The 18956-nt window shown below is 35.6% G+C and overlaps 1 protein-coding gene across 1 annotated transcript; it reads left to right on the forward strand.

The window, feature by feature from the left end:
• The first annotated feature begins 14905 nt into the window (after nucleotides 1-14905).
• On the forward strand, nucleotides 14906-18468 carry LOC113226693. The gene is made up of 3 exons (XM_026459415.1): nucleotides 14906-14934; nucleotides 15452-17213; nucleotides 18223-18468. The coding sequence occupies exons 1-3, from the start codon at nucleotides 14906-14908 to the stop codon at nucleotides 18466-18468; spliced, it is 2037 nt and encodes a 678-aa protein (XP_026315200.1).
• Nucleotides 18469-18956: the final 488 nt, after the last annotated feature.

Below are 18956 nucleotides of genomic sequence, written 5' to 3' on the forward strand. Positions count from 1 at the left end.
GTGTTAAAATTATTGTTAGGTGTGCGTCAAACCCGATAAACCACCAAAACCACATCAACTATATTATTATACATGCATATGTAACGGCACAGTGCGGTTAGCCGGTAAACGGAGTTTTGTAACACAAAGGAATAGTAACAGTGTTATTCGAACCAAATTTCGAAACACTATTAATTCAAACGTGTTGATCTTTCAAGCTTTCGCAATACTTGGTGCACAACTCTCAGTGTGGGCATGGGCAAGTAAAAGTCGGGCAACACCAGGAAAAGTTAGGCATCGCAGGGTAAAGTTGGTATACAGAGGCAACCACGGGTAAACTTCATAAACGCGTTTTGAGTGGTTGCCAGCTACCTAAACAGTAACTGTGTGCGTTCATTGTTCGGCTTTCTGTATTTTTATGAAATTGTTTTGCAAATGAATGTTTCGGAGTTCACTGGTTAGATGTTTTTCAATTTTATTTATTTAAGCAAGTTGCAAAATAGTGTTGTGAAGTTTGAATTATGTAAATGGCAACTTTTGCCGATATTAATTACGGTTCGTTGTGTTTTTGTGGCTTTGGTGGCGCAGCGGTTAGCACTGTGAGCGCAAAAAGCTGAAGCTGCGGGTTTATTTTCCGGAAAGTGCGCATGGCGTATATTAGATAATAGATAAAACAAAAACTTATGCGCTTAGGGATCCAACAGTGCGTCTCACGTGCGTGAAAGCGCAAGTTTAAGTAAGATAGGGCCGAAATGTCTCAATACCTTAAGAGCCTAATAGTGCCATACAAAAGCTATAGCGGTAGAAAGCAAGAACAATTGCAAACATATGAGATGACCTATACTATTGGAGTTAACAAATCGAAAGCGCGTTTCAAAGTACAACTAATGCCATCTAACGGCGACGTGACAGAACTAACGGCGTGTTAAAGTTGTGGTTGTTACATCTGTATTTTGTTTTTTTTTCATGATATCTAGCAAAAGGATAAATGTGAATGAAGTTGTGCGCCTGGTGGTAAGCGACACGCTCACAAAGACCTGAGGGCACCGCCACTCATACCGTCACCCTGAGACATAAGTTGACAAGTCTCATGTGCATATTATTTCGCCAGTACCCTTAGGCACAACTCACACTGGCGCAGTCATGTTTTTCGCCTATAGCATATTCATCTCTATTTTCTTATTATTAAGAGACAAATTTGTGTTTTTCAAATATGGAATCGAGAGTCGACGCCACTTGGGCGCAGTGAGGCGTCAGACGCCGACCACACCTTGATCGCGGCGCACTAATGCGAGCGTAGGTGTAGTTGAAAAACAGGACGCGACGAGTTGAGCCTTACCCTTCAAAACTGGAACGTAGTAATGCTGACATTACTTGTCGGCTGAACTAGGTAAGATGGCAGTACTTCCCTGGGAGAACTCTTTCACAAGGAGCTCTCCTGCTACTAAAATCCCAAGTGTAGCGATGCAGTCGCGCTCTTGCATCGCGTTTGCGTCGCTACTTAAAATAGCGCACGTGTGTAAAGGTACATTCGAAAAATACTCAATAATAATATTCTATAATATGAGTCATAAAAATTGCCAATGAAATTAGGTAGGGAAAAGTAACTTGAAAATTACCCAGAACACATTTTGCTCTAGTCAATTTTTGGTTACTTATCAGAGTATCGTGTCTTTCCATAAAACTTTTTTTCAATCTGTCACTTATCCATTCTACCCATTTGTCACCATCAGCCGTGAGCGGCTTTATTACGTCACAAATTGATTGGTCAATTGACGTCAACTTCGGAGTGACAGTCTGTTGAGCGTAATTAGTTGTTATTACTTGGAGGAATTTGTTACGAACGGGCTTTTTATAAGAAGGAAAAATTATTTTAATGCAGTTTTTAAATCCGGTAGGGATTCGAAATTGTCTAAATAAGAAAATTCATATAATTGGGATGGATTTAACAATGACATCGCTACCTATCACAAATAATATGTTTATATGACTTTATTAAGTCACGGGATCCCGGAACGCAGTAATGTAAGCTTTACTGCTTGTCGGCAGAAATAGATAAGGTGGCAGTACTTCTCTGGACGGTCTCTTTCACAAGGAACTCTACAGCTACTTATGGTCACAGGTTGCCTGAGTTGGTAAAGTCATCTACCAGTTAATTAATACCTTAATAACCAAATAATAAAATATAATATTTATACTTCCCCCTTTAGACACGGGTCTCCTCCCAGGCGAGGGTTAAGGCCACAAAGTCACCACGCTAACCCAATGCGGGTTGCGACTTCACACGTATTCTGAGGGTTGTTAACCTTCTGCGACTTTCAGATCTCATCATGATATTTTCCTTCATCATAAAGCTGATGGTAAATTTTAAATTACGTACAAATTACGTTTCGATCACTCCGTGATTTATCGGTGTTCAAAACTAGTCAATTTCCATTTTAATACGTACATTAATTTTATACCACTTAAAATTTTTATTTTCATTAAAACTACACAAAATTTCTGACTTAAGTCCGCAAATAGGTTTCGTTTATCACACCGCATTTTTAAATTATAACTAAAAGGTGACCTCAAATTGATCAGATCATGGTGTAAAAATAATCAAATGTCATTGAATATTAACAAGTGTTAAGTCATTACCTTCACAAAAAACAGAACAACAATTGACTACGACGATTAATCGTCGAGTCATCTAGACAACATTACGATTATGTTATCAACAAAGTCAATAAAATGTTTCGTATCATGTTTCGTACCTTGAAACCACTTAAAAGTAAGCAGTCCTGGATCATGCTGTACACTGCGTTCGTGCGCAGCGTAATTGAGTACTGCTCCTCGGTATGGTTCATTAAGTCTATTCAGCGTCGGTTTTTAAGAATGTTTTGCATTAGGCTTGGATTAAGGCGTAAATTGTCAGGCTATGAGAATCGACATAATGAGCTTAATTTATTAACCCTGGAGATTCGTAGAATCAAAAGTGATTTGTGTACGTTGCACAAAATAGTTAATGGTAAATTATGTGACACATTGCTGGACAGTATCTGTTTAAGGGTGCCAACTCGTTCTGTCCGTCGACAACAGTTATTTGTTACTCAAGTTTTAAATAGAAATAATGTTTGCCCGGGATGCAGCGCGGCGGCCACGCGGGGTGAGCGCGATGAAATTCGTATTGAATAAATGCGTCCTTCGGTACCACGGCTTATAAGGCCAGGGAAGTGCTGCCACCTTACCCGCTCACGCGATGCGCTCCTCCTACCGCAAAATGGCGGCTATTTGGTTTCGCAAATTAGAAAAGCATTCAGTTTAAATACAAGTTTTTATAAATAAAAATTATTATTCTGCATTGCTAAATAAATACCTCCGTACTACCAACAAAAACTTCACTTATAAAATGCATTACACACAACAGTAATACACCGCAAATCCTGCACTTAAAAAGCACTAATGACATTTTTGGTGTACTTGGACAAATATGATAATATTCCGTTTGAGTGGTTCTAACGTTTACCATGAAATTACTCCTTAAAGTATAGTTTATAAACATTTATATTCAGGGTAAACTTAAAAAACGCTACTTACGGTATGGTTTCAATAAATAAACACCGAAATCACCAGCCCAAACAATAACACATACGATTGTCGTTACGTATTTTTGAAGTTGTTTATTTTTTTTAAATGACAGACCCAGGCATTAAAAACTTTATGGTTTGCTAGAGTAGTTACCGAAATAGCAATTAATATTAGTCTTTTACCTGTTATAACTTCGATATCCGATAAATCGGTATAAAATCATCACCGGCGGCACCTCTAGGTGTGGTATGCGTCTACGGCTGCATGTATCGCGTGAGCGGATATACCTTACCGTCAAGCAGTAACGTGAGTATTACTAATTTCCGGTTTTAAAGGGCAAGAGGCACTGGTGAAATAACAGGCACATGGGACTTGTCAGCTTATGTCTCAGAGTTAGTTGTGTTGTTGAAGTGAAATATAATAAACGGCATTCCGTTATATTTCATTTGTGTACTTCACTTGTTTACTTCAAACACAACTAATTTCGTTTGTTTGTAGTGATTCAAAGTAGGTAACTAATACATATTTAAATGGGGCCAAAATACGACCCATAGGAGATCAAAGTTGAAGTGAGATTTACATTAGTTAACTTAGGATACTGCCTCATTGTCTTCAATTCTAATTTAACTGTAAATTTAAATTTATCGATACCAAATATATACGTTTGCGTTAGAAAACTCATTTTTGTGTTTTAGTTTTATTTGAATTTGACTTTGTTCGTAATAATTTATCTATGTCTTACGTTTGAATTTTTTTATTGTTTCTTTTTTCTCTGTTTTATTTCTTTTTTCGTTTATGGTAATTAAATTATAATAATAATATAATAATATATCTTTAATTATCTCCACAATACAAAACAAAGTAACATTACGGTAGAGACACATATTACATATATTACATACGCTTAGAGTAATGTATTGCGGGTATAAATGAATTATCTTTTTTCTTTCTTTATTTCTGAATGTTCGTTCCTTGTATTAAAGCTCTTAACTTTGAAATTTTACGGAAACATCTTATTTACATAATTGGACCGGAAATTCGTATTGTATATAATGACATACATAATTCATTTTCATCTCAATGTTAACGTAAACTTGCATTAATGTTGCAAGAGTCGTAGTGTATTTCTTTTCTTTTATGATGTTGTGAGTGGACGAACAAGTGCGCCTGGGTGGTAAGTGACACGCCTGTTCATAACAGTTCCAACGCCATGCACAAGGGAGATGCCACTTTTCCCGTTACCCTAAGACAGACACGCATGGAACATTCCTGAAGAATCTTTTGGTAAACAAAAGAAAGAAAGAAAGAAAGAAACATTTATTCAGTACCCTTAAATTGTATGTACATAAAAATAAATTAAAACTAAAATTACTGATACTGAATGGGCAGTCAGCATGTGCCGTGGCTGAGAACAGCCACGTCGCTGGTATTATGCGGAGCCCAGGGAGTGCGTCACAGGCGCACTAAACTAATACTACAAAAAAGACACATTACCACTATCCCTCTACACTACGTCGTCTGATTGTCGCAATAGGGGTGTGTCATCGAGACATGGAGCGCAATATCTTGGAAGTTGCTAAACTTAGAGTAGCTTAGAGCAGTAGAGCTCCTTGTGAAAGATTCCGTTCAGGGAATTACTGCCATCATACCTAATTCTGCCCTCAAGCAGTAATGTGAGCATTATCAGGTTCCGGTGCTGATGAGATTATTATTTAAAATTATTATTATATTTAAAATTAAAATTATTTGAAGCTTTCAGTGATATTGTAATTAAAGTAAGTCCCGTTTGTACCAGCCGCGACACGCATGACGGTAAATTACTGCTTATTCATATAAATTGTTGTAATATTATTCTTATTTTATTTTTGTTTTAATCATTTTTGTCCAGTTTTTTTTTTGTTTATTCATATGCGTGTCTGTATTAGTACAATAAACAATTTTCTTTCTTTCTTTCTTTCTTTCTTTCTTTCTTTCTTTCTTTCTTTCTTTCTTTCTTTCTTTCTTTCTTTCTTTCTTTCTTTCTTCCTTTCTTTCTTTCTTTCTAATTGCCATGGACAGGCGTGTCGATAACATCAGGCCACTTGGCATCACAAAAAAAAATATCGCGTGGTCAAGTAGTATATTATACTATAGAACAGCAGTGAGAACGCTTACTTTTCATGCGGGAGGTTCAGACTCGATACAACCTCAGTCCCTATTCAAATTTATCCCGTACTAATACGGTTCATTTTGCTTTGCTCGAACGGCGGGGACACTGGCTATATTTTAGAATTTACTTTTTTTACAAACGCAATTGAAGCCATTTGACAAATGTGTGAATAAGGCATATTGTATACTATACATATACTATTTAGTTGAGTTGATATAAAAAATCATTAATAATAATAATAATAACACTCAACATAGCCCCACACTAGGGAAACCCTGTGTCGCGGGTGCCATGGACGCACACATAGACAACCACAAATTACACCCACACTCACGAGAGAATTAAATGTAGGCAGTACAAATATTTCTCCCGGCATGGGAATGGAGCCTGGGACCACGGAGGCAGTTATTGGTATAATATACAAATGGATTTTTTATATCAACTGATACACTACATGTTATGTAAAGTACTTATTGAAAACAGCGGTTTTCTTGTAAAATTTTTAGGCAAGTTTATGTTTTGTTTTTCTTCAGTGAAAATTTTTATGAATCGAAATCATCATCAATCAAATCGAAAACACTGTCACTCTTATGCGGAACCAACCAAAGCCATTAGAGGTTGTTTATACTCTTAAAAATCGGTGGGAATCAGGGAGCACAGTAGTACTACGTAGTACTACTAAGTATATTTCAAATTATTACACTTATTATTTGCTCATTGAAAACCAGCGCCATAGTCAATTGCGGCTATGGCATAAGCTGAATGAAGTCCTTTTGCGTACGCCACAACCGCACACATGACAGTAAAACATTTGTAGTTGTTATATTTAGTATTTTTCTGTTTGTTTGTTATTGTCTTATTTCATTTTATTTTAATTTTGTGAATTACGTCTTTTTGTTTTGTTTTGCTTGTCTAAGTAGTATCAATTTTTTTTTGTGTCTATGTGTTGTGGCGTTGCAATAAATGTCTATTCTATTCTATTCTATTACATACTTGCTGTTATGATGACAAAGTACACCATGATATTAATACCTGCCTGTCCATGCGAGTCATCCAACGAAAACCCAAAACTTGGCGGAGTATCCACCTATCTCTCGTAAAAAGTGATTCGTATCTAGCAACATATGAGTTAAAACGAACATACGTAAAGTTAAGGGCAGCAAAACTTATAGAGCAAGGGTGTTAAAATTCAAATGGTTATTTAAACCGGCGGTTGGAACATTAATGCAAATGACAATTCAACTTGGCCCTCCGGGGAGCCGTTTTGGCCCGACAACTTTGGATTAGTTCCTGCTGAACTGCTGGATTAAAAATGCTTGATTAACTGAAGACGTCAAAATGCGGTTTTGACATTAAGTAGATGAACAAGACGTGCGATCATCAAAGTAATGATGTACAAAAACCGACGATACTGTACAGAGATGTTGTACAATGAGTCTAACTTGCTTTTCATAAGACAGTTATACATATACAACATTACACAAAAATATCACAAACCTGCTCCCGCAACCTTGCCACCCAGTTCTGAATATAAGAGAAAACCATGTATTGCTGTTCCACAATTTAGAACAAATTTCGTGCAAAGACAATTTAGCTTTAGAGGTGCCTTCCTATATAGGAACCTTAACAAGAATGTAGACATTATAAAATTTAATAGATTCTCATTAAAAAGAACAGTACAACTTATGTTGTCGAAACTAAAGTATGAACAAACTGAAAAACTTTTACATCCAATACAATGACAAATGCGTAGGTAAACCACAACATGCACACATACACACACACACACACACAGAGAGAGAGAGACATACAGACACACACACGCACGCTCGAATACACACACACACACACACACAGAGAGAGAGAGACACGTGAGCACATAACAAGTTATATAAGTACTAAAAAATATATATTAAAATAAAGCACTACTCTAATAATAATGGTAATAATATGTTTACTAATATTACTAGTATTAATATTTACGTCCTATAATTTGCTACCATCTGCCATACTAGTTATATAATAATACATACTTGAACTGTGATACATTCATTGGGAAGGTACTGTCTCCCAAGATACAGGTTCGCCTAGTTTGGGAGATAGGGTGATAATGTATATGTACCATGCTCTTGTATCAATAAAAATATTTCATTTCATATCATATCAACCACAGACCACATAAATATTATATTATTTAAGTGCCTACAATAATCCATAACCTACATAAATTTTTATGATTTTTTTTGCGGCAAGTAAGTAATTCGTTTTTCATCGATTCTGAGCAAGTCCACTTTTTGAGTTAATACACTGTTGTATTAACAGTGCGACATACAAAAACTTTTTCGACCCAATGAGACATGAAGACACGACCGTACTGCACCATAGTATTGCTTTTACCATCTGAGCTTCGGGTCAAGTTCTCGAGTAGTCGAAATTCTCTAGATCTTTCGGCATTCTGCGCCGCTAGTGATATCTAGTGAGAGATTTTAGAACCTTCTTCACCACAGGCAGCACCATTACAAAATGCCGAAAGAACCAGTAGAAAGATCTCTAACAAAAACACATGGGAGAATTTCGACAACTCGATAAATTGACTTGTGGCTCAGTTGGTAAGAGAAATATTATGGTGCGGTATGGTCGTGGGTTCAAATCCCATTGGCTCTAAAAAGTTGTTCTGTGTTCAAACTTTGTGTAAATAATCATAACCAATAACAATATCACAACAATCACAATCTTCAAAATCAAGATTGTATAATTACGTATTTATCATGTGTACTATAAATACTATCACAATGGCACCTTCAACCGAATAATGTCGTAACTCAAAAATTATGAAATTCAGAAAACAGGATTTGAAAGTTCAAAAGATTATTGAATGGAACCAATAATTTAATATTCTCGTTTATAAGTGGACAGCTAGATATTATATTTAAATAAAAATAATCCCGTTAATTGCAACCAGTTTCATTCGGTCTTTTTTTATATTTTCAAATTGTGTTTTCTCGAATCCATCATTTTAGAGTTACGACAGTGTTTGGATTCATGTGCGAACAAACGTTACGTTAAATTATTTGTCCTATTTCGTTACTTGTGTGGAAAAGTATTAAAACATTAGTTTTAATTGCGCTACCCTGTTTTTCAAATTCTGAAACATTTTAGTTGATAACAGTACTTAATGCACATAGACTAGATATCATGCTCGATAGTTACGGTTTAAATTCAACTCTATGGTGCTTACAATAAGAACATTAAAGTTGATGTGCTCATAACTGCCATATTCAGTGTGAATGTGAAAAATCCCCAAATCACTTTTATCGGAGAATCTTCAAGCAAAAAATTCCACACCCTAACGGTTTACATCCGGGGAGGCGGTGAAATGCTTTTTGGTTTATTGGTGGTATGTCAACAACATAGGGGATTAAATTTCTACGTCTACTTCCGGGAAAATAAAAAGGAACGTCGGCAAAATAATATAATCTTAAATTTCTAACATGATCATTTTATTTTTAAGATATCAAGTGACATGATGAACAAGTCGTGCGCCTGGCGGTAGATAAAGTATTTTTCATCACCCTTGCTCGCAAACAGTGTCATAACAATATTATGGCCGCATGAATATTATTATTATATACTAAATTTATCTTGTGAATTTCCAATTCTGTAGTATTTTTAGTATTTGGAAATTATTTGCTGCATGGTCTGTGCCTTTCTAGCATTTTAGTTCCAGTTATATTATCTATGGAAGAAAAACTGGCAATCTGTTTAAAAAACACTGCCATTTTCAAAATCCGTGAAAGTTCTGTTGTGAAACGATATTTTATTCACACAAGAAATTAATTATCGTTGTATCTGAAATAGATAATCTCGCAAATGTAATGACAAACAGTATGTAGTACGGGCGGTAAAAATTACAACCCTCGAGTCATTAAAACCCTCAGCCTTGGGCTTCGGGTTTCTAACAACCTCTCGTTGGTTCTTTCTTATTTACCGCCCTTAATATAACAATGTAAATTAATTAAAATTGCTAATAAAATTATTGAACTCAAGGTTCCATTATATTACAACGCTATTAATCAACGACAAAGCAAGCAAGGACATTAAACAAAAACATATACATAATTTGAAGGCAGGATTTGCACTATAAAGCACACAGTCCACTTTTACACGTATAATAAATGGCGTCCGGTCACGGAACTTTTTAAACTTTCGAAATCGATTTGAATTTTCATCACGCGACTTTAAAAATTGCTCCACAAAGTGTAATAAATTCAAAAGATTAATGAGGTACCTCGTCAAAGACTTGAATTTTTTAACGGTACGCTCCCGCTAGTTAAATGAATATGGAGTCCGAAAGGACTTGTATAGTTTAGGTTGGGTGTATAGAATTTTACAGAATTTAAAAAAAATTGTCATACTGGCAACACCAATGTCTACGTCTTAAACCCATACTTAAATTGATAAGACACTCTTAACATAATATGCCAGACAACCACACCAGTTGCCTGGTCTGAAACTGGGGAATTCTCTGTAGCATGACTACCAGAGCTACGGAATTCTGGGGCACTTCTCGGAACACTCATACCAGGATCGATTTAGAAAAGTTAATTTCCCAAATTAGTCATACCGGGTATCGAACACGAAAACCTCCGCATCTTACGTCCAAAATGTGATACATTTTATAATCTATTGCAATTATTGTACCACAACTTTGGTTAAGAAATAATTTTTAAGAAACAGCTTGGGCAAATGTTGAAGGAAGCCTGTAACCTGTATGTTTTTTTGAGGTCTGAGTGGTGTCACTCAGTCTATATTATAGTCGAACTTATTTAAGTCTTGTTGGCAATGCAAAAACACTCTTAATACATTGTTTGACGACCTCGGTGGCCTATGCATTGTGGGCGTTGGATGAAGAGGCCCCAGGTTTGATTCCCGGTAGAACCAATTTGGGAAATGAATTTTTGAAATTGGCACTAATTTGGATATTCCGAGGAGTGCCCCGGAGCCCGGTAGAGAGCTAAAGTCCCAATTTCGGTATTGTAGACAAAAATACCAGGAAATTGACAACTTAATGGTTTATTTAAATTTATTCCGCCGTTATTCCATTTATTAATGACAAAGTCCATCTCGACGTCCTTGATTCGAAAGAACAAATTAGGTAAGAATTCTAAATTGGTTCTCATCTGAGTCTTCCGAGTATTGCTTAGAAATGAATTTCATTGCTTTAGTACTCATAGTACAGGGTATTCTCCAGTTTGAGACCAGGCAATGTTATTGCTGTATCCATGCAGCTTAAATGACATTCTCCGCATAGTGCCTCGTAGCATTGATTGTCTGATTATGTTTCTTTGTATGAGACTATACTAACATTAATATTTGCTTTTTTGTTTGTTCCTTTAGTGCATTTGCGTTTTGTAAAACCTGATGGAACTGTATGTACTTGCATAAATCAGTATTGTAATATGGACTACAACCATTGACTTACAATTATATGGACGTCGGGTCCGCGCCAAAAAGTGTCCAAGCTTATAGGGCGTTAAAATCGTATACAGAGCGTCATTCACACTCTAGTCTTCGTTTGTTCGACTGACAGCGAAGCAAGCAAAATTAGACAGTACTGCGGAGACATTACATTTTAAATTCAACGTTTTAGCCTTTTCATATTCCTTGACATGTCACTACGTTTAAATAGGTTGACTTGGGACATTTTTTTCGTGGTTTTTGTATTAGATCCGTCGTCCATTTATTTGTCAATGACTACAACCGATCGAAAAATTTCATTGTTTGGCTCACTATGTCAACATTGTAGTAAACCTATAAAGACTAAATGACATAACTTTGAGCACGGCTCTTTCGTGTTTTATCGAAAGTCAATAAATGAGCCTTGGAAGACCTCAAAATCCATCGCCTCAGTGTTTTCAAAACGTAAATAAGTTTTTTAGAACGCGATGTCGTGAGTTCTAAAAAAGTTCTAGTTCTGAGCGTTTCATCCAGTATCACTGCGATATGTTTAACATTGGCAGGTTTGGCAACACAGGAACAGTCAAAACTAAAAGGAGAGTTACTCGAGTGAAATTTAATTTCAACTTCGACCTGTGTATTGTTCGGAATGTTAAAATTTACCAAAAGCAGGTTTTGACGGATTCAAACTACGGAGGTTTATCTTGTAGCCAACGGCTTACTTTATACAAACCGCATTTGACGGCTCTCCTGCGAATACCAAGACTGTATCATCGCTGTAAGTAAACAGTTTGCAATTTTATAATGAGGTTTGACAAGTAGTTGTATATATCAAGAGAAACTTGATCCGAAGATGCTGCCTTGAGGGACTGCATAGACTACAATAATAGACAACCTAAGATTTTATACTTACCATCATTCAAATTCTAATTTGTTTGTCTGCAATCTCATTGGAGGTTTCATAATTTCGACGGCGTTATCTCGGACTCCGAAACGATTTAACGTATTCACAAGTACTTGTATCGCAAAAGTATCAAAAGCTATCGTAAGAAAAATTCCTCTTCTAACTGTAATTTGACTAACCGCGTCTTTAGTACTTGTATTCGATCTAAATTCATTGAAAACTAGATAAAATCTTATTCTATTCCAAGAAATTCATAAAGCTGTTGTTTAATGTTACTTAAGTACCTTAGACAATTAGCTGAATGCCGAGATCGGCATATAATTGGAGAGACTCTCGAAGCCTGTCTTTATGGGCAGGAGTGGTGAACGACTTTCTTAAAACCCATTGGGAATACAAAGTTCAATAATTTTAATAATGGAGGAGAGTCGAACTATTATATTGGATTTGGAAATTTTAGAAATTTTACATGTATGGAATTACTTGATGTTACAATTGCATTCAAGATGAATTCTTAGTGATTGGATTTCGGTATCATTCAATGGTAGTATCACATTATAGTTAATAGACTCATTGACTTACAATTTTATGGACGTCGGGTCCGCGCTAAAAAGTGTCCGAACTTACAGGGCGTCATTCACGCTTTAATCTGGATATAATAGATATATATAATAGATATTTATTAATAATGACCGCTGACTTCAGTAAAAACCTAACGTAACCTGACATCGATGTTCAATGTTAATATTAGCAAACATATTTTTAAACTTATGAACAAGAGCGAACTGTTTCTTCTAAATTGAGAGGACGACCGTTCGAATTCAGGTAGCAAAATGTAAATATAACATTAATTTCTGTATTATGTACATTTATGAAAGTTTAGCAGTAATATCTCTTTCGCTGACAGTGAAGGAAAATATCGTGACGAATTTTTCGTTGTCGCAGAAAATATATGAGATTAAGTTAAATTTCTATATTATAATATGTATCCCTTCTGTTGCGGCTCCATCAATTCCATCCACATACCGACGCCTCAGAGTGAAAACCACGCATATGTACGCGTTTTCACATAGTTCGTTTTATTGATTTTTTTTTAAGAAAAACTTATAAAGTTCTTGCTCGAATATATTAATTATAACAGTAATATATTATCTGAAAGAGATATAATTTAACTAAATAAAATGTGTTCACTACAATATCATATCAATAACGCCTAAATATTTAAAAAAGTGAAATTTACTTTTGTGAAATTTTGCTAATAATTTTGAATAGGCGATTTTTTCATATGTCAACAATAAAGTGTACGCGTGCTTCTGCAGTCGACTATAACCTAGCAGAAAGTAAATTTATTATCACAGCTTTGATCTTTTATTAAATAAATTAGAACCATTATGTTCCAGAAACACTTTTAATACTGCCTGCCACTACACTGACGAAATACCGAACAATGTAGTTAATAGATATATGCTATAGTCGTAGAGAGAGATCTATAGTTATATTTAAAGCTATCTACTAGATTAATAGACGAAAAACTCAGCGTGTTATTTACACTACAACATGGTAAATCAACTTAATTATATTAAAAAGCGCGTTCAGATTCTATCTGGCAAAAGGCTAACAAAATCTCAAAAAGCTAAGACAGGGTCACGTCACATCGGGTCATATAATTATACATAAATTTTACTCTGCTGTCCTCACGAAAGCTAATTTTGAATTCTATTCCAAAGACGATAATGTTAAAATTTGTGTGGTTGTTTAGTGAGGGTTGTTAATAATAGGAGTATCGTTGGGTGGGTATTTTTATGGTTATAATTTGTGACCGTTGTAATGTTTGCACAATAGCTGTCCCGAGCTGTTTTATCATTCAAATGAGATGGACAATGCTGCAGGGCTAATGAAGAAACAATATTATATACTTTGATTTGTTTGTTGTAGGTACCTACTGAATGAAATTAACAAATAAATAAATCAGTAAATAGTGGTTTATATGACTATTACATAATGAAACGTATCAAAATTAGAGTGTGGATTTACATAAAAACATCACACGAGTATTTTAATGCCTAATTATGTACAGTTACGTACACGGCTTTATATATACACATATTATAAGCTCTCTATGATGTGTTCAGGAACCGTGTGTTAGGACTGGCGAAATGGCGGCAAATAAAAACTTATCCCACGCATGTCACGCAATAGTAGTTTTTATTTAATTCTTATACAAACTAGCCCCCAACTATCAAATCGTTCGATCGAGTTACGTGTGAAATCTTTGAAAATTGTTTGCTATTGACACTTCATTTCGAATAAAACTTCATCTCGACTGATATTAGAATTGAGGTGGAATCAAATTGTTTTGTTTCTTCAGAGATGTTCGAAATTTGAATGTAATAATAAAATCGTATTTGATGTTAGAAGCAATAATTCACAGATAAGAAATTTGTTCTAACAAAACAGTATATCTGCAGGTCGTGATTTGCGCTTTTTGAACACATTATATAGTATGTGTAGATAAATGAACAAATAAAATGAATGAATTTTTTATTGAACAATAAATATTACAAAACTGCATCACGTAGTGTGAAGAAGCATTTGGCCAGACCGGCAAAATGGTAGTGACGGAGTGAAGATATTTGTGTTTTCCATCCGTTACTCTCATCTCTGGACTGTATTCGCACTTTCCATCAGGCGCGGTGCAGTCATTTTGCCGAGTCGCAAAAAAAAAATAAAAATAAAAAAAGAACATTAATTTATGTATGACAGAAAGTTAATATACATAGGCGACTTTAGTTAGGATAGGTTAAGAGTTAAATTTACGTGATATAAAGTGTACTGAGTATCAGGTACTCATGACGCAAGATTCTCCGTTTGAGGCCAGGTAATTAGGGGAGGTAGGGGAGGGATGGGCAGCCGGGAGGCATGGGCACCCATTCATAATTGAAATTGCATGGTAGATTTTTTATTTTTTTAATGGTGGTAGTTTAGTTTGCTTACTGGCAACACCGCCCGTCCATAAATGATCTGTCATTTTAGTGCAGTTGTCAAAGTTATAAGCTGTTTATGCTAACGTGCGTGAAAAAGTAAAATTTTTATTGTGATTTCGGAGTAAATATAGGAAAGAACTGCGAGAAGGTAAGTGATTCTTTATTTCGTTCCCGTTGTGTATTTACTAACGTTTATATTGACCTGTAAATCACGCCGAAATATTTCACCAAAAACTTTACAATAAAGTTGACTTGAAAATGCATGCTGAGGGAGCAATGGGCAGGGTATTTTGAGGGAGGTTTGGGCATGCCCAATGCTCCCGCCAATTTATTGTATACGTAGGAACATTTTTTTTGTACTTTAGTTACCTGCTTTTACACCTACCGATTAAATTAATATTTGTCTTGCAGGAAAATGCCGTTTGCTTTTAAAAAGAAGGGCAAGAGACGCGAAGTTCCTATGGATATAATATTGCGTGCCATTGAAGAAGTATCAAAAGGTAGTAAAATAAAAACTACTGCCAATAAATATAATATCCCGAGATCAAACCTACAACGCTACCTTAAACAGGAATTTGTAAAGGATAATGCATCCAGATTTGTATCCTCACAAATTTTTACCACAGAAGAAGAAGAAAAGTTGGTGGACTATATGATGGTATCGTCAAAACTTCACTATGGGTTGACAAAACTGCAAGCTCGTAAATTGGCTTATGACTATGCTGTAGCAACAAAGAAGACGAACATACCAGATAATTGGATCAAGAATGAAATTGCATCCAAAGACTGGATACGAGGATTTCTCAGGCGGCAATCTCAGTTATCTATACGAACAACAGAAGCTACCAGCTTATCTCGAGCTACAAGTTTTAATAAAACAAACGTGGGAGATTTTTTCACAAATCTCAGAGCAGTTTATGAGCGTCATCAATTTGGCCCTGAATCGATTTACAACATAGATGAGACTGGGTTGACAACTGTTCAGCGAACTCGAAGAGTGATTGCTCCTAAAGGCACAAAACAAGTTGGACAAGCAACATCTGCAGAAAGGGGCTCACTCGTCACGGTGTGCTGTGGAGTTAATGCTCTAGGCAACTTTGTACCCCCTTATTTTATATTTCCAAGAGTACACTTTAAATCTTATATGCTTCATGATGCCCCCATTGGCTCAGATGGATCAACGCATCCATCTGGATGGATGACATCTTCAAATTTCATTAAATATATGCACCATTTTGCAAAACACGTCAAACCGTCACCTACCTCGCCAGTGTTGCTGCTACTAGATAACCATGAGAGTCATATTTCAGTGGAAGTCCTCAATTTCTGCAAAGATGTCGGCATTATTTTAATGACTTTTCCACCTCACTGCAGCCACAAACTGCAACCTTTAGATTTGACAGTGTATGGACCTTTGAAAAATTATTATAATAATGCCTTAACAGACTGGATGGTGTGTAATGCAGGCAAAACTGTAACAATTTACGATGTACCAAAACTAGCAGCTCTTGCTATACCACAAGCTTTTAAGCAACAAAGTATTCAAAAGGGGTTTGAAAAATCTGGCATATGGCCTTTTAACTCAAATATTTTCACAGATGATGATTTCCTCTGCTCTTCTATCACCGATCGCTATTTGCCTGGTACAGAAAATATTTCAACAATTCAATCAACACCAAATAGAGTCCCCTCAGAACTGTCAACAGGAGATATTCAAAGTGGATCAGATTCTGAAAATTTAAACATCATGGTTGTATCTAGTCCTTCCCAACTGGAATCATTCACTAGAGAGCACATTGAAGAAGTCGCCGAAACTATAACTCCTGAATCTGTGAGACCTTATCCGAAGGCTGGCCCTAGACTTAGCAGCATAAAAAGGAAGAAAGGTAAAACTAGGATATTAACAGATACACCCGAAAAAAGATTGATAGAAATAGCAGAACAAGAGAAACAAAGAAAAAATAAGGCCAAAGAAGAAAGACAATTTAAAAAGAATCTGAAGAATACAGAAAAGAAAAAAATTCCTAAATTGCCAGTAGAGTTGACATCGAAAAGAGTGGTAGAAAAAGAAATGATAAGCAGTGATAGTGACATGGAAAATGTTTTTATTGCAACCAGTTCTGAAGGTTCATTTGTAATCGAAACGTCAGAAGAAGAGCTTGACGAAGATGATGTAATTATTCTAGACAGAAATTTTAAAATAAATGATTTTGTACTTGTCAAATTTGATACAAAAAAAACTGTTGTACATTATGTCGGCCTAATTATGGAAGTTAGCCACCTCATGGCTACAATCAAATTTATGCGATTGAGCAAGATGCGAAATACATTTCTGTATCCTGAAATAGATGACATAGCAAGCGTCCCAATAGATGACATTAAAACCAAACTACCAGATCCAAAACCATGCAGTAACACCAAACGTGGAAGCTCTAAATATGCATTTGATAAACCCCTATGGGTCATACCAAATCTTAGGTAAAAATGATAATTGAGTGAAAATATTTACTTTTGTTGATTATTATTTGAGATAAAGATTTTATGTAAGTTAAAATTGTTATGTTTTGTAATATCGGGTCTTTTAAACACCATGCCCAAACCTCCCACAGGGCGTGCCCAATCCACCCAACCGCCGGGAGGCTTGGGCACTTTTGACATGTTTTAGATATTTTTTTATTACTTTGAGGCTGATTAAAATTTATAGACTGTTTCTTGCAATAATTGTAGCCAAAGGTATGTGCTATAGATATAAGAAATAAAAATTGGATTATATAAAAAATATATTTTTTTACTGTCTCTTATGTATAAAAGTGCCCATCCCTCCCCTATCTCCCCTATTGTTATTCTTTGAGGGAGGTCTATGTTCAGCAGTTGACGTTTTTTGGCTGAAATGATGGTGATGAATTGTTGTTATTGTTACATACATTTAGTTATTCCTTATACGTTGATTATATTCGGCGTCTTATTATACTTCACAATAGAACATAACAAGATAAAGACTGTAACGGATAGAGGTGTGTATTCTTTACCTACCCTAATGAGAGACAGGCGTGATTGTATGTGTATGTACTATTGTTTTAAAATGATTTATACAACACGTGATAATTTATCACTATAGTTTATAGTAAATATTATCATCAATTTATTAGGACGAAACCAATAACAACTACGTGGTATCACAGATAGATTCTAGGTTATCTAAAGATGTGGAGAATTTAATAACTAATCCAGCCCCTCTCGACCAGTGGGACAACTGGATTAGGGTTGAAATGATTAAGCGGTTTTCGACGACTTCCCCAGAAGGGGAAGAGCTCGGTGATAGGAAACCAAGCGTGTGTCTTAGACACTTGCGCTCCCTGTCTGGCAACCTAACTGACGAGGCCATTTTAAGAGAACTATTTCTCCAGAGACTTCCCAGGCAATTTTGACAGCCCAGGCGGACAATATTTTAAAGGTGAATCCCTCATCTACTGGGACAGCGTGGGCACTGTTGCCACCCACACCTTCAAACAATGAGTTAGTTACAAACTTATTAATAATCGAGAATGTAAAATTAACAACACCTAAATATCCATACAAGTTAAACTTTACGTAAGTCGTTTTGCTAATAGTTTTTTACAGGCGCTTTTTAAGTCGTTGTGTCTTGTTTCATTTCATTCACCGTTAGCGAGAGATTGTTTCTTTTACAAATGCACTTAGAGATTAAATTCATATGCACATGCTGTGACAAAAATCCGAAGCATTGATCTTCCAATTGATAGGCAAATGTTCTCCCACTGGACTAATAACATAACGATTGGAAAATAACTTCACAAAAAAGCTAAATATCTCTAATAATTCTTAAAAATACACTGAAAAGAGGAATACTTACTCACTATTTTGTACAAAAGATTATCTTTAATGGCGAATCACGACG

Source organism: Hyposmocoma kahamanoa, unplaced genomic scaffold, assembly GCF_003589595.1.
Source record: "Hyposmocoma kahamanoa isolate Upper Pololo Valley unplaced genomic scaffold, ASM358959v1 192, whole genome shotgun sequence".
NCBI classification, from domain to species: Eukaryota; Metazoa; Arthropoda; class Insecta; order Lepidoptera; family Cosmopterigidae; genus Hyposmocoma; species Hyposmocoma kahamanoa.